At 40.1% G+C, this 15,787-nt stretch overlaps 1 protein-coding gene across 1 annotated transcript in view; it reads right to left on the bottom strand.

Annotated features, from left to right (window-relative positions):
- Window positions 1-15,787, bottom strand: part of LOC126236667 (cytoplasmic dynein 2 heavy chain 1) — an 873,274-nt gene that overhangs the window by 246,262 nt on the left and 611,225 nt on the right. Inside the window, exon 51 of the mRNA XM_049946146.1 lies at window positions 11,267-11,481. Coding sequence (XP_049802103.1) covers window positions 11,267-11,481 — 215 coding nt within the window. The remainder of the gene's footprint in view (window positions 1-11,266; window positions 11,482-15,787) is intronic.

The following is a 15,787-nucleotide window of genomic DNA, read 5'->3' as shown; positions in this document are numbered from 1 at the left end:
TTCAAGAGAATCTAAATATAAAATTATTTTCTCTAGCTACTCGTCTCTGTTTCCTGATCTTATTAAGCAAAACCCTAGGAAATATTTTGATGCATCTTCAAGGCTACTGTACAAATAGCAATACATGTTGCTTGTGCAGTTATCATTATTCGACGTTAGAAAATGCAAGCTTTTAACTACAGACTCGCATACACGAATTCTCACTACCACTGGTACTTCTTCTATAGTCTAATACGTATCTGAGTAGAATACAGTTATATGGTGTGTAAAAGTGGCTGCACAAGGTGGGATGAGATGCAAATGGTGGAGAATGAATGGAAGGGGAACGGAGGGGACATCTCTCTATATTTTACTATTGCTTTCCATTCACAGGTGAAGCCTGCAAATAATGCCTTCAGAAGCACCACATTCAATAGTTTTAGGATAATCTTACATTCCTAATAAATCAGATTGTTCAACATATCTGTAAGACTCATTCCTGAGGTGAACAAGTCTCTGACAATCTTTGTATGGCACCTATTAGCCCATTAGTCCAACATGTACTCAATTAAATGCACTCAGATATTACTCATGGACTGATCACAGAATTTGTATGAACCCATTTCTGTTTAATACATGTAGTTTGCTGTACCATAACAGTGATCTAACCTGCCACTTCCTTTATTCATGACTAAGATAAAACAATACTTGTATTTCCTATTCTCAGGCACTGTTACTTTCGAGTACGACGTGACTGGTAAGGCACGCAAGTATCAAATGAATGGTTTTAACTATCTCTCTTAACTGTGTGACTGAAGGCAGTTACATCATTATATTTTGATAAATGTTCACCTTCAAATTTTTCAATCCTAGTCATTTGACATTACTTCAAAAGTTTATCAAAACTGGAATCGACTTCTTGACTAAAACCATATGGTACACAAGCAAATCATAAAATGTAAGGCTGGTGTCTTAAATTAAATTTAATACGTTCATTGTGTCATATACAAAAGTGTAACACAAAACATTCACATTTTGAAGTTACAAAAACAAGAAACATAAAAATTGCAAAAACAGAAATATTTATTCCTCTTCAAAAATAAAATTATTCTAGTGCTCACTACTGCTGGCAACACACTCTCAAGACTCTATTGGTAAGTTATCCAAGGTGAAATAATGCAAGTAAACACCACTCACAGATTAGGCCTTAGACCTGTTCTGATTGGACAAATGCTGCCTACAAGACAGTAAGAGGAACAATCTGTGATCGTGGAACATGTGATCATCATGTTGCCAATCCCGCCAGCTGAAATTCCAGCAGATGAATCCTGGGAATACCACTGCTTCTTTATTCAAGCAGTTCCTTATTTGGACTTACAAGGTTGAGTAGACCTTTGCAGACCTCCTTATCTAAGAAAAAAAATCCAAGGAGGTATTCGGAATTGAACCCACATCCTTCTGCACCAACAGCAGCAACCACTAACTATTTGGCTATGGAGACAGATATAAAAGGTTTTGCATGAAATTGTTATAACTTCAAGTTGAACAAATATATTTCAAGGAAGACGCAATACATGAAAGACACAGATCAAGTAAACAGAGTAAGACGTGTGTACACTTTAACAGTCAAATCATAACTGAGTCAGAGTCTAGCGGCCGCTCGCTGTGCTGGCTGCTTAGGTGGTGCCGCTGCTGCATGGCTGGCAGACAGCACCTCATGTAGAGGACGTGTGTAACTGCGTGGTGGCACTTTGAAAGATCGGTGAGTCACAACACTTTTCTCCCTTTTGAAGTTTTTGCACAGGTCTTGATGGAGGTGGCTTGTAGGTTGCTAATGTCCATAGGTGTTGTTTGACTGGCCGTAAAGTCTCGAGGAGGAGACTTCCCGTACAGACAGAAGTGTCCCTGATGATAACGGATCGAGATGACAGGAGACGTGGGGGTCGAATCTGCTGGGGCCCCGTGAACCAATCTGCCCATTGCAGTAAGTCCGGTTGTCATAACAGAAAACATGGGTGATGTGTCCGCATCCATAGGAGAAGGAGGCGAGTAGAGTTGCTCCGACAGATGATGGTCATCTGGTTCCTGCCTGGGCACATCTCCTGGTGGCGTCAGTTCTTGTGCTGGCACCGATATGATGGTGAGAGGACTGTGTTGTGAGAAATGAGAGATTCCAGTATCCCGAGCATCAGGTAGAGCCGAAGGTGGTGTAGCGGCATTCAGCACAGGCCGAAGCTGGTCCGAATGATGCACTGCAAGACTCGTGTCCATCTGGATTTCATACAGGCGTTGGCCATGGTGTCATAAGATGTGGCCAGGACTCCATTTTGGCCGCCTGCCATATCCTCGTACCCATACAAGGTCGTCAGCGGTGAACCGGCCAAGCGAAGGCACCCACGGCCATGAGGTGGAAGGCCGCAGAAGATGAAGTAGCATGCGGGGTTGTCGGCCATGTAAGAGCTCAGCCGGGCTGTGGTCGTACATTGGGGGTGAAATGGTAAGAAGCCAGAAATTGGAGAAGCACATCAGCAGCACCAGAAGAAATCAGGAGTTTCCTCATCTGAGCCTTAAAAGTGCAGACCAGTCGTTCGGCCTCACCGTTTGACTGTGGATGGAACGGAGGGGCCGTGACATGCATGACACTGTGACGGACACAAAAATCCGCAAAATCGGAAGAGGTAAATTGCGGATCATTATAAGTAACAAGAGTAGAGGTAAGGCCTTCCAAAGAGAAAATGCAAGCTAGAGCATTTGTGGTTGCCGTGGTAGTAGGCGACGTGCAATGGACAATGAAAGGAACGTTAGAGTAAGCGTCAATAACGAGAAGCCAATAAGTACCTAAAAAAGGTCCCGCGAAGTCAGCATGAATATGCTCCTAGGGCTTCTCAGGTGAAGGCCACGCTGACAAAGATGACTTTTGGGGCGGCGGCCTGTGACACACAATAGCCGCAGGCAGCGACCATGTGTGAGATTTCAGAGTCGATGCCGGGCCAGTACACATGATGGCGCACCAGAGATTTTGTGCGAGACACACCCCAGTGCCCTTAGTGAAGGAGGCGCAAGACCAAAGCACACAAAGACGCAGGTACCACAACACGCGGCAATGCATTTTCCGTGGAAAGGAGGATAACACCATCCCGAGCTGTGAGGTGGTAATGCAAAGCGTAGCAGTTCCGCAACGGATCAGAAGTCTTAGCGGACAGACGATATGGCAACCATTCTGAATACAGCGTAAAACCCAGAAGAGGGTAGGGTCAGAACCTGTAGCAGCTGCCAGCCGGTCCCCAGTGATGGGGAACCAGTCCACAACCCGCTGCTCGGCAACATCCAGGTGGAAACACAAACGTCCGTCCCTATCGAATGCCAGATCAGGACCCATGGGAAGGCGAGACAGTGCATCAGCATTCGCATGTTGAGCTGACATTGATGGACGAAACAAGGAAACAAGTGGTTTGTGATACGTAACAAGATGAAATTTGGATCCATAGAGAAAAACACCAAACTTATGAAGAGCATAAATAATGGCCAAAGCGTTTTGGAGGCATAAGCAATGGGTTTTTCAGAACCGTCAGAAAAATGGTGCACAAGGACTGCACCGACCCCATATTGAGAGGCATCCATGGCAAGAACGAGATGTTGGCCAGGTCGATAAGTAGCCAGGCATGGGGGCCTGTTTCAGCATAGTCTTCAATTTCTGGAAAGCCGCATCGCATGACGCGGACCAGTGAAAAGGCACGTTTTTGTGCAACAGGCGATGCAACAGCTGAGCCACCGAAGCAGCAGATGGTAAAAACTTGTGAAAGTATGCTATTTTTCCCAAGAAGGCCTGCAGTTCCTTAACAGATGTAGGGCGAGGAAGGGCATCAATCGCAGTGACAGTTTGGTAAAGCGGACGAATACCATCCCGAGAGCGTTGAAACCCCAAGTACGTGATAGATGCCTGAAAAAATTTTGATTTCTGAAGATTACTCTTAAGATCAGCAGTCTGTATGACATGAAAAAGTGTGCGGAGATTTTGAAGATGTTCATCAGTGGTGGAGCCAGTGACAACAATGTCGTCCTGGTAATTTATACACCCACGCACAGTGAGCAATATTTGTTCCAAGAATCGCTGAAAGAGAGCAGGGGCGCTGGCAACCACGAATGGCAATCGTTGGTATTGATAGAGGCCGAAAGGCGTGTTAAGGACCAGAAACTGCTGGGAAGCAGCGTCGAGAGGAAGTTGATGATAAGCTTCTGACAGGTCAAGTTTAGAAAAATACTAGCCCCCAGCAAGTTTAATGAACAGTTCTTCAGGTCGGGGCATAGGGTATGTGTCGATAAGACATTGAGCATTTACAGTGGCTTTGAAATCGCCACAGAGATGAATATCACCATTTGGCTTAGCAATGACAACGACAAGAGAGGACCACTCACTGGAAGTGACAGGAAGCAAGACCCCTGAAGCAGTGAGACTATCCAGCTCCCGTTTGACCTGATCACGAAGGGCCACAGGAATGGGCCAAGCCCGAAAAAACTTAGGCCGAGCAGTGGGTTTGAGCGTGATATGAGCTTAAAAGTCATTTGCACAGCCTAACCCAGGAGAAAAAAGGGACAAAAATGTCATCGACAAGGAATCCAATTGAGCATAAGGAATAGCAGTCATCTATGGAGAACGCAAAAATGCGAAAGGCATAGAAACCAAATAGATTCTCCGCGTTACTATGGTCGACCACAAATATCGGAACAGTGCAAACGACAGATTTATAAGATACCTCAGCATCAAATTGTCCCAAGAGAGAAATCTTCTGTTTATTGTAAGTCCGTAATTGCCTAATGACAGGTGACAGGATTGGAGAACCCAACTGAAGATACGTCTGAGAACTGATGATAGTGGCAGCAGAACCAGTATCCACCTGCATGCGAACATCTCGACCAAGTATTTGGACAGTGAGGAATAACTTCCCTGAAAGGGAAGAAGTACAATTGACAGACAACACAGAATCAGAATCAGAGTCATGTTCATGAACATCATGTATGGGGTCGGATTTGCAAATGGATGACACATGACCCTTTTTTTTTGCATTTGTGACACACAGCCAAACATTGTGGACAATCTTCTCGTGAATATTTCGTAAAACACCGCAGACATGAAGGAAGTAGCCGTGGGTTTTGCTGCAGTTTCTTAGAGGTTTGTTTACAGTTAGGCTGAGGCTGCGCTCGGGAGCGAACTGCGGCCACACCGGCCGGCGGGGACACGCCACATCCTTCGTCAACATCGCACAGAGGTTGTATTTCCCTGACGTCACCCCATGCCTCTATTTGCGCTCCAGGGGCATGAAAAATTTCAAAAGACTGAGCAATGGATAGGACTTCATCTAGAGTCGGATTTGCCAACTGAAGGGCACGTTGCCTAACTTCTTTGTCGGGCGGCGATTGGATAACAGCACCCCGTACCATGGAATCGGCGTAGGATTCTTTGTGAACTTCAGTAACAAATTAACACTTTCTACTGAGGCCGTGAAGTTCAGCAGCCCAAGCACGATAGGATTGATTCGGTTGTTTTTGACAATGATAAAAGGCAACACGAGAGGCTACCACATGTGTTTGCTTTTGAAAATAGACGGACAGAAGTGAGCACATTTCAGCAAAGGACAAAGACGCAGGATCTTTCAAAGGAGCCAATTGCAACAACAACTGATACATTTAAGATGAACCATGAAAGGAACAGAGACTTACATGTTTGTTCGTCCACAACATATAATGCCAAGAAGTGCTGTCGAAGATGTTTTTCGTAATCAGACCAGTTTCCGCCGTCTCATCGTAAGGAGGAAAAGGAGGTAGAGACAACGACGACATTTGATGCCGCGATGAAATCACGAATTGCATTTGTGAGAAGCATTTGCTGTTCTATGAGGCTCTAAAGTAGCCATGGAAACATGTACGTCAACTATGGAAAAGAAAAATCCCATCCTCATCGCCAATTGTTATAATTATCGGTGAGTCACAACAGAAACTGTAGGTGGAACAATGGTAGATACATCCATACTGCACCCTTTAAGTGTCCAGCAGTTCCATGGCAATGTATCCCCAGAGCTAAAACATTACTTGGTGTCAAATCACGAGTCAGAGTGAACTGACCAAATCACGAAGAAAGAAAAAAAAAAAAAAATCAAAGAATACCTCTTTGAAAATAAGGAATGGTCAACAAGCAGAGTGTCCTTGTACATGCTCTGTTGGAATTACAAGTCTCATAAAGTTTACCCAGTTTGAGATGCACATAGTTTTGTAGCATTTCACAGTATCACTAGACTTACTGCCACATTTTATTAGTAAAAGCAGTATTTCTCTCACACTTGGAATTTGTCTTTAATGCCTTGGAGGCAAAAAAAGTATTATGTAACAAATGTTCATGAAGCTCACAAGTTTTAATTTTTGTCCATTGCTGAAAATTAGTTTGTTTAATGTGTCCTGAAGATGAAAAGGAACCTTATGACTAAACAACATGACATCTTTGAAGAGTCCTGTTTGTCAACTGCCTGATGAAATACTGGATGTGGTTTGTGTAGATCTATACAAACATTATTCTAGAAACATAAATTTCAATGCTATAATCCCAAATTTTACTGCCATTCAGATCACAAATCAAATGGATTGTAACATGTTTCTTAAAAGGACTCAGCAACTGCTTCACTGTTCTGCTATAACATATGTAGGTTTTCACATGGTGTGACAATTAAGAAGTTTATGCTTTAATAATGGCCCAGTAGTTAAACTTTTCACTCATATTTTCTCCATACTATGAAATTAGCTCATGCAGAATTAGTTAAATATGCCAGTGTCATATATAACTAAAAGGAGATTCTTCCCAATCAGTAAACTCTCAAAACATTTTTGTGTCTCATACTGTAAACAGCAGTATTGTGAAAACTCTACACTTGTTTCAGTGATCATTAATAATTTTCAATCCTCCCCCCCCCCCCCCCCCCCCTCTCTCTCTCAAGGTAATTTGATGTGTCGTGCTCCTCTACATCTACATCTACATCATACTCCGCAAGCCACCTGATCTCTCCATCCCTGTTCCACTTGTGCATAGTGTGTGGGAAAAATGATTGTCGGTAACCCTCAGTATTGGCTCTAATTTCTCGAATTCTCTCCTGGTGGTCAATGCACGAGGTGTATGTGGGAGGAACTAATATGTTGTCTGACTCCTCCTGAAAAACACTGTTCCATAATTTCAAAAGTAAATCTCTCTGTGATGCACAACGTCTCTTTTGTAATGTCCGCCAGTGGAGTTTGTTTAAGATAACGCTCTCTCGCCAGCTAAACGATCCTGTGACAAAATGCACCACTTTTCGTTGGATCTTCTCTATCTCCTGTATCAGTCCTACCTGATAGTGATCCGAGATAGATGAACAATACTCAAGAATCGGGCAAACAAGCACCTTATAAGCTACTTCTTTCATGGACGAGTTACATTTTCTTAAGATTCTTCCAATGAATCTGAGTCTGGTGTCTGCTTTTCCCACTATCTGTTTTATATGGTCATTTCATTTAAGGTCACTCTGGATAGTTACGCCTATATATTTTATGGCACATGCTGTCTCCAGCTGTTTTCCATCAATAGTGTAGCTGTACAATAGTGGATTTCTTTTCCTATGTATGCACAATATGTTACATTTATTTACAATCAGGGTCAACTGCCAGAGTCTACACCATTCTTCAATTCTCTGCAGGTTGTTCTGCATATTTGTACTGTCTTCAGGCATTGCTACTTCGGTATAACCAACTGCATCATCTGGGAATAGCCTTAAAGAGCATCCGATGCTTTCTACTAGATCATTTATATATATTGTGAACAGCAATGTTTCTATCACACTTCCCTGTGGTACTCCGGATATCACCTTAACATCTGTCAATTTAGTTCCATTAAGAGTGACGTGTTGAGTTCTATCTGCAAGAAAGTCTTGAATCCAGTCGCAAGTCTGCTCTGATATTCTGTAAGCTCATATCTTTTTCATTAAACAGCAATGCAGGATGGTGTCAAATGCCTTACTGAAATCAAGGAACATGGCATCGGCCTGAGCACCATTGTCCACTGTGCTGTGGACCTCATGGAGGAACAGAGCGAGCTGAGTTTCGCAGGATCTCTGTTTGAGGAATCCATGTTGATTTATATAGAAGAGCTGTTCATTTTCCAAGAACGTCATAATTCTTGAGCATAAAACATGTTCCATAATAATTCTACAACAGATTGACATCAACGATATAGGTCTATAATTGTGTGGACTACCTTACAGACTTTCTTAAAAGCGGGAATGAACTGCACTTTTTTCCAGTTGTTAAGTACCTTTCATTGCTCAAGCAATCTACAATAAATTACTGCTAGAAGGGGAGCAAGTTCTTTTGCATAATTTTTATAGAATCTAATACGTATCTCATCTGGTCATGAAGCTCTTCCACTACTAAGCGATAGTAGCTGCTTTTCAATCCCATGATCAGTTATCTCAATATCTGCCATTTCTACATCCACACGATGATTGAAAGGAGGGACAGGGTTATGGTCTTCAGCTGTGAAACAACTTCAGAAGACTAAATTCAGTGTTTCATCCTTTTCTCTGTTATTTCCGTTTCAGTGCAGGTGTGGTCGCTGAGAAAATGAATAGATGATTTTGACCCACTTACTGATTTTACATACGATCAAAATCACTTAGGGTTATTATTCAGGTCGATTGACAACGTCTTACTTTCAATATCATTGAACGCTTCTCTCATTGCTCTCCTTACCCTCATTTTCACTTTGTTCAGCTTTTGTTTGTCAGCTAGATTCTTATTTCTCTTGAATCTCTATGTTTACATAGTGATTTTCTAACACAGCTATTAAACCATGGTGGATCTTTCCCATCCCTTAAAACCTTATTCGAAACATACTTGTCTAGGGCATATTGAATGATGCCTTTGAATTTTTCCTATTTATTCTCCACATCTTCGTCCTCATCATTGAATATCTGATGATGACTGCTGAGATATTCTGAAATTTGTATCCTGTCACCCTTGCTGAGCAAATATATCTTCCTACATTTCTTAACATTCCTTGTAGGACCTGTCGTCATAGATGCTGTCCCAGCCTTATGGTCACTGACACCTTCCTCTACATTAACTGATTCCATAAGTTCTGGTCTGTTTGTTGCCAGGAGGTATAAGATGTCACCCTCATGAGTTGTTTCTCTAACTATACGGTCAAGGTATAATTTTTGGACAAGACATCCAGAACAATGCCACATGATTACCTGTCTCTGGCATCAGTTTTGATGGCATAACACTCATAACTCCTGGCAAGTTGAAGTCACCCCATATTACAACTGAATAGTTTGTCCAACTGAAACTTGATTGTAAATAACATATACCAAAATTTTCTTTTTTAGCCATTAATGGATCAAATTTATGCATGGATTGCAGATAATATACTGCTGACAGTATATTCATTATGAAGGATAAAAGGTAGCTTTCAAATATCTCATGGTTTTAAAACTACTATTCTTTGCCATGAAAGAAACCATATTATTAAAGAAATTTCATTACATTCACACTTAAATCGTGTTGCAGAATTCTGAAATAGTGAGATACAAGTATATTTGACAGATTATTTCTTTTACTCATTAACCTTTGTAATGACACAACAGTTTAAAGCCATGTTTTCCTTTAGATGAAGAATTAAAATCATTACTTAATACAGTTTTCACTTTGTTGTCATCTCTTTCACTTTGTGCATCATAAATAAGGCTTAACAAATGGAGATAATGTTTGTTTGAAGTTTTTTGAGACACAGATTTCTGTCATAGCCCAAAGAGCACACTGTCTTTTTCACTACGAATTATGTTGTTGCTAATAGCAAATTTCTAGCAGTTCTACCCTTCACTTCAAACAGATACACAACAGCCAGTGTGTATTTAGAGTCTTCTTAAATGTCAATGATGTACATAGTCAGTTCACATTAATGTAACAACCAACTATGTTTGATGTCAGGATGTAATAACCACTCACAGATAGCAGGTGGCAGCACTAGCAGTGAAGGGTATATACAAGGTGTTGGGGAGAAGTGGAGAACAGTACAGTCATTGATGTAATGCACACGTGGAGCAATTCATCTAACATCAAAATTACCATGGTCATTGGCCTTCGGACCAAGGGTGGAAGTATTTCTGAAATGGCTAAGTTTGTAAACCATTTGCATGCCATTTCTGAAATGGCTAAGTATTTAAACTGTTTGCATGCCACTGTGATTAAAGTATACAATGCATTGCGAAATGTCACTATCCAAAACCAGCACTGAGGCAACTGTGATGCATCACAGACCATAGATGACAGGAGTCGATGACAGCTGTGGCGATGTTTATGGCTGAACAGACATAAAACTGTAGAGCACCTGACTGCCCAGATGAACAAAGCAGCTACCAAGAGTGTCTCCTCAATGACCACTGCAGAACGTTTCTGCATGCAGGCCTCCACAGCAGGCACTGGGTTAATGTGCCAATGCTGTCTGCTGCTGATCAGCAACAAAGGTTGGAATATGCATGCCAATAACACATATGGAAGTCCATTGAGAGGGCACAGGTGGCATTTTCAGATGAATCATATTTTATGCTCCGTCAGACAGATGGCTGCTGATGTCTACAGCCTCAAGAACATCTGAAAGCCAAACTCAACACCAATTGTCGGAAGAGTTCAGGCTGGAGGAGGGGGCATTATGATTTGAAGAATCTTTTCGTGGCATTCCCTAGGTGATCTCATCATTCTGGAAGGCACAATTGATTAACCTTCCTGTATGTCTTGCAACAGTCCATGCTGCTAAAGTTGGTTATTCAGGGTTTTGACAGTTGGTTGCATTAATGTGGCTGGTCAGTGTATATAACTGGTTATTACATATAAAGTCTTCCCCTACATTAATATCTTACTTTTAAGAGTTCTTCTGTTTTGGTAAAGTTCAGAAAAATGACTTTGTGAAGATACTTGGGTCATATTATTCCTTGAAATATTTTATCAGTTCAGTTGACTACTAAGCAATGTAAAACTACTGGTCATAAAACATAAATGTAGTAAAAAATTGTGAGTCACTATATTATTCTTAAGGCAAGCTACTGCCTTGTATGAATGTCAATCAATGACAAAAATATTGATTTTTCACTGTCAGAATTATATTTAGTCCATCACCTAGAGAAAAAGTTTTGCATAAAATACATAAAATCACTATGATAATGTGAAGCAAACTGTGACAAGACTGCAGGAATACATATTCAAGATGCATTACCTTATCGTAAGTTCCTGATTCTTCTTCTCACTTTGTTCTTTGAGCATTTCCAGTTGTCCTTTATGTGAGTTTGCATTGTGCATTGTTTCTGTTATTATCTGAAGGGCAGTATTTGCTTTAGCTTGCTTCTCTGCAAGTTCCTTCTGCTGAATATCTGCTTCTGACTTGAGAGAGTCCACAACATTTTTGGCTTCTGTAAGTTTCATCACTCCAATCTATGTTTTAAAAAATGTGTACAACATTATTAATTCTGAAAAAAAATTTGAGAAAAATATCATCTATAGTTTGTTTACAACATCCTGAGTGAGGGATCCCTAGTTCTGAATTGGCTGAAGTTATTGTTTTGTTTCCAGCCACTGCCAACATTGGTGATCTAAAGCTACTGAATGTTTGTGTATCATGGCCACTACAAGGTGCTTGACGTGCCATGCTGTGGCAAGCCAGCAAGCAAATGTGTAGTGACAGCACTCTGTGAGAAAAGCACAGCTTGTTCCTACTGCCCACCATTCTCCCAATGGTTGTCTGTCTGTTGGGCTACAATAGGAGGAGCCTGCTGCCTCTACTCCACATCCCCACCTTCCACCATGAAAATTTGGTCAGGACATTGTGAACAAATTATATGTGGTGTTAAGAAAGTAGCTTGACTTTCAAATAATTTTCATAAATGCTTCAGTCATGTCAGTTTTTAATTCTATATTCATACTTATAATTAATAGTTGTGTTTATACTAAAAATACCTGGTGAAAATGAGGAAAGTTTAAAGATGTGTAGAGTTGTTTCATGCAATTCCTATATTTCGAATTCATATACAGTTAGATAACTATGTTTCATACATATATATCTGACTAAGCTTAATTGTCACTGTTTTTGTTACAAAGGCACAAAACAATTTTAGTAAACAAAGAGAATTGCTATTACACATGAAAAAGAATTGTTTTTACATTTTTCAGTTGGAGACAAATAAAATGACTGTCACACACTGTCAATATAAAAACAGTTATCGTGACAAGAAAGCATTGTAATCAAGTGTTAAAATAAACATACCAATAGCTGCTCGAGTCAAATAATTTTTTACACAATGATGACACAGTAGTGGTGGCATATGTGTACATAATCGAAACGGGGAGATTTATACACACTGATGACACAGTAAGGAAGAGGAGTTTAACAGTCTGAAACTAGACCCCACAAAAATCAGGGTATGTGTTTTTTACTTGAGAAATAAACAAGCTTGGAGGAAAGTGTAGATAAAATGGAGGTACCAAGACCTATATTAGGGCTGTACAACAAATCATCTTGAAATAAAACTACACAGAACTGCCACCTTTCAAACAACATTATCAAGACAAAACAGCATTTTATATCAAGAGATAAAACTGTATAATAACTTGTCAGACGAACCGAAAAAGATTATTAAAATTTATCTGCTTGAAAGAAAGCTAAAGCTATGTTCTTAAATAAGTATATTACAAGATTAAAGATTATTTAGAGGACTCAGGAGTAGTGAATAGTAATGAAAGATGAGAACTACAGCATCTTGTCACAGTTCAATTCATGATTGTGATTTACTGCTTTCAGAAGGAAGTCATGTGCCATGATGTAAACTTCATGACACTAATATTTTCCAGGTAGATTGTCGGACGTAGTTGAATATGGTGAGAATGGAGTCTGTAGCTGATGCAAGGTGAATAGCAGCATCTTCACAGTCTGGGAGACATTGGTGAGTGTTTTAGTGTGTGAGGCAGTGAAGAATGGAACTATGTTTTACATTTCAAGTAACTGGAAACATTCCAAGAGTCATCAGTGGATGTCCCCAGTGTGTGTGTCAATGACAAATGAAGACTATATTTTATATTGTAAGTTATCTGAAATAAATTGAGTGTAAATCAAGGAATGAGACAGAGCAATTGTTAAGACACTGAGCTCATGTACAGGAGGATGGACTTGCTCTGTCCAACGATCCTGATTTAGCTTTCCTGTGGTTTTCCTGGATCGCTAAGGCAAATGGCAGGATGGTTCCTTAATCAAGGCCACGGACGACTGCCTGTCCTATTGTCATAAGCTGCCTGACCTATCCTCATAAAGCATGTTAAGCATGCTGTGTGTTTTACATTTTTGTTCTATTGACTTGCACTGTATTACCTTGACAAATCCTGAATCACTGTGAGATGATCCTTGGATGAATAAAGATAAAGAAATAAATAAAAAATATGTTAAACAAAAATAAAGTGCAAGGATGAATTTCATACAAAAACTAGCTGAAACTACGTGAGGCACGTCCTCCGTACATCATCTGCGGCACTCAGTGTATCTGTTGCAGCAAGCATAGCAACTTCTTAGAGAAATTCCACCCACATGAAACAGGTGCACACTGTCAATACAAATGGACATAATGTATCAAAGTGTTCGAGACTAGCACCTATTAGGAAAATTTACCTCATTGTAAGAACTACTCCTACCCACTTTTGGAGAGCCACTACAGCAGAAGTCAAGCTGAAAAAGAAACTAATGAGATATATCATCCACAGTATGGTCAGCAGATGCTAACAGCCAAACTTAGTGGGTGGAAGGGGTTTACAAATACTGAGTAACTTACCGGTACAACAAGAACTTACAGAAATAACTGTGGTAAGAACAAACATCAGAGCTGGAAGGCTCATAACAGACAAATGATGGGAGTTCCAAATAAATACATTTTTCACTTTCACTGCAGTGCCGCAGAAGTGTGTCACCCATCTACAAAGGAGATCACATGTAAAACACAAGTGCAGCCCGTGCCTGGGATCCCCACCAGGTTGGATTATAGTAAGATGAAGCAATTCAGAGGCATGTTGCTACACTTGTTATCAGCAGGTTCAATAACCACAACAATATTATGGAGACACTTTGGGAACTCAAATCGGAATGCCTGGGTGGGAGGTACGGCAATGTTCTTTTCCTGAAATATCATTGAGAAAATTTAGAGAATCATTGTTTGAAGCTGACTGTAAATTGATTCTACTGTTGGCAACACACATTTTCCATAAGGAGCACAAGAACAATTTAAGGGAGATTGGGGCTTGAACGGTGACATCTAGACAGTCATGTTTAACTTGTTCCATTTGTGAGTGGAACATGAATAGAAATGACCACTCTGCCATGCACCATACAGTATGTATACAGGTGAAGATAAACTGCGCTTTTAGATTAACCCATCCACATGCTGGTGCCACCTCAGTTTATTATTCATATGGATACCCAGGAGCTCCACACATGGAGCCTCGCACAGTGTATGCCCATAGATCCTTACTTTTGATACCTGTAAGTCATTTTTGTTTCTTTTTAATTTTAATAATGAACAGCCTCAGTTGCTCCGTTTACCTAGAATTTACCTAGGTTTCAATCAGGATAACCCAAACTTCTTCAGAATAATAGTATCTACCATTGAGTTCCAGTACAGCACTCGTGGCTGCCACATCAGGGTAGTGAAGTGGGGCCGAGGCAGTGCCAGATAAGTTTTACAGTTTGACGATAATTTATGGATTTGTAGTTTTAACTTGACGATGTCCACTATGGACAAATGGTACATACTGTTATTCTGAAGAAGTTTGGGTTATTCTGACTGAAACCTAGGTAAATTCTAGGTAAACGGTGCAACTGAGGCTGTTCATTATTAAAATTAATATTTATACAGTTGCTGACAGGGCCACGAAATGTTGAAGATATTTTCATTTTTATATGTGTGGAATTGCATAATATGAGTTTTTTGCCATCTTTTGGAGGTTAAATCTCATCAAAGTCATGACAGTGTCCTAGCTTTCGGAATGATGAGTTCCTTTACCAATGACGAGAGGGGAATTTTTTAAACAGTAGTATTCATGTTTTAAATAGAGGCTATTATAAACTAATATAAATTTCTGTTTTTGAGACAGGTATAATTGTTATGACAATAAAGAAACTCAGTCAATTTGTCAGCATCAAATGTTCTGTGGTAAAAGATCTTTTTACAGTACAAGGTACAAAGTGGTGTATGACTGGAAAACAATGGATTAACCATCCATGTATTATATAACCAGTTTCCAATATAGGTAGAATTTCACTCAGCATAAAACGCTATAACCAAAAAAATCAACAATATCTTTCAAATAGTTTGAATATACTATACAGCACTTTCATGTGTAGAACTCAATACATTTACAAAAGCTGCACAAAACACAACCTCATTTCTCATAACAACAAACAGGAATAGAAAATGCTGGAAATTAATTATGGTGGTCTCTAGGGTGCATATTTCATGTGATCCTAAATTCAGTCATTACACTTAAAAATCAACCAGAAAACACCAGGTACTATTGGGTACACTATGCACAAGGTTACAGACTCTCCCCTACTGTCAAGACTGCTGGAAAACAAGTACGACTGCAACAAAATGGAGGAAGGTAGCTAAATACAGTAAATTGGGCACAAAATAAAAAAAAAAGTTATGTTATGATAAATGGAAAAAAATGATCGCCAAACAACCAGAAAGATAGCCGAACAATA

This window comes from Schistocerca nitens, chromosome 2 (genome assembly GCF_023898315.1).
Source record: "Schistocerca nitens isolate TAMUIC-IGC-003100 chromosome 2, iqSchNite1.1, whole genome shotgun sequence".
NCBI classification, from domain to species: domain Eukaryota; kingdom Metazoa; phylum Arthropoda; class Insecta; order Orthoptera; family Acrididae; genus Schistocerca; species Schistocerca nitens.
This window is presented reverse-complemented; position numbering and strand designations above follow the sequence as displayed.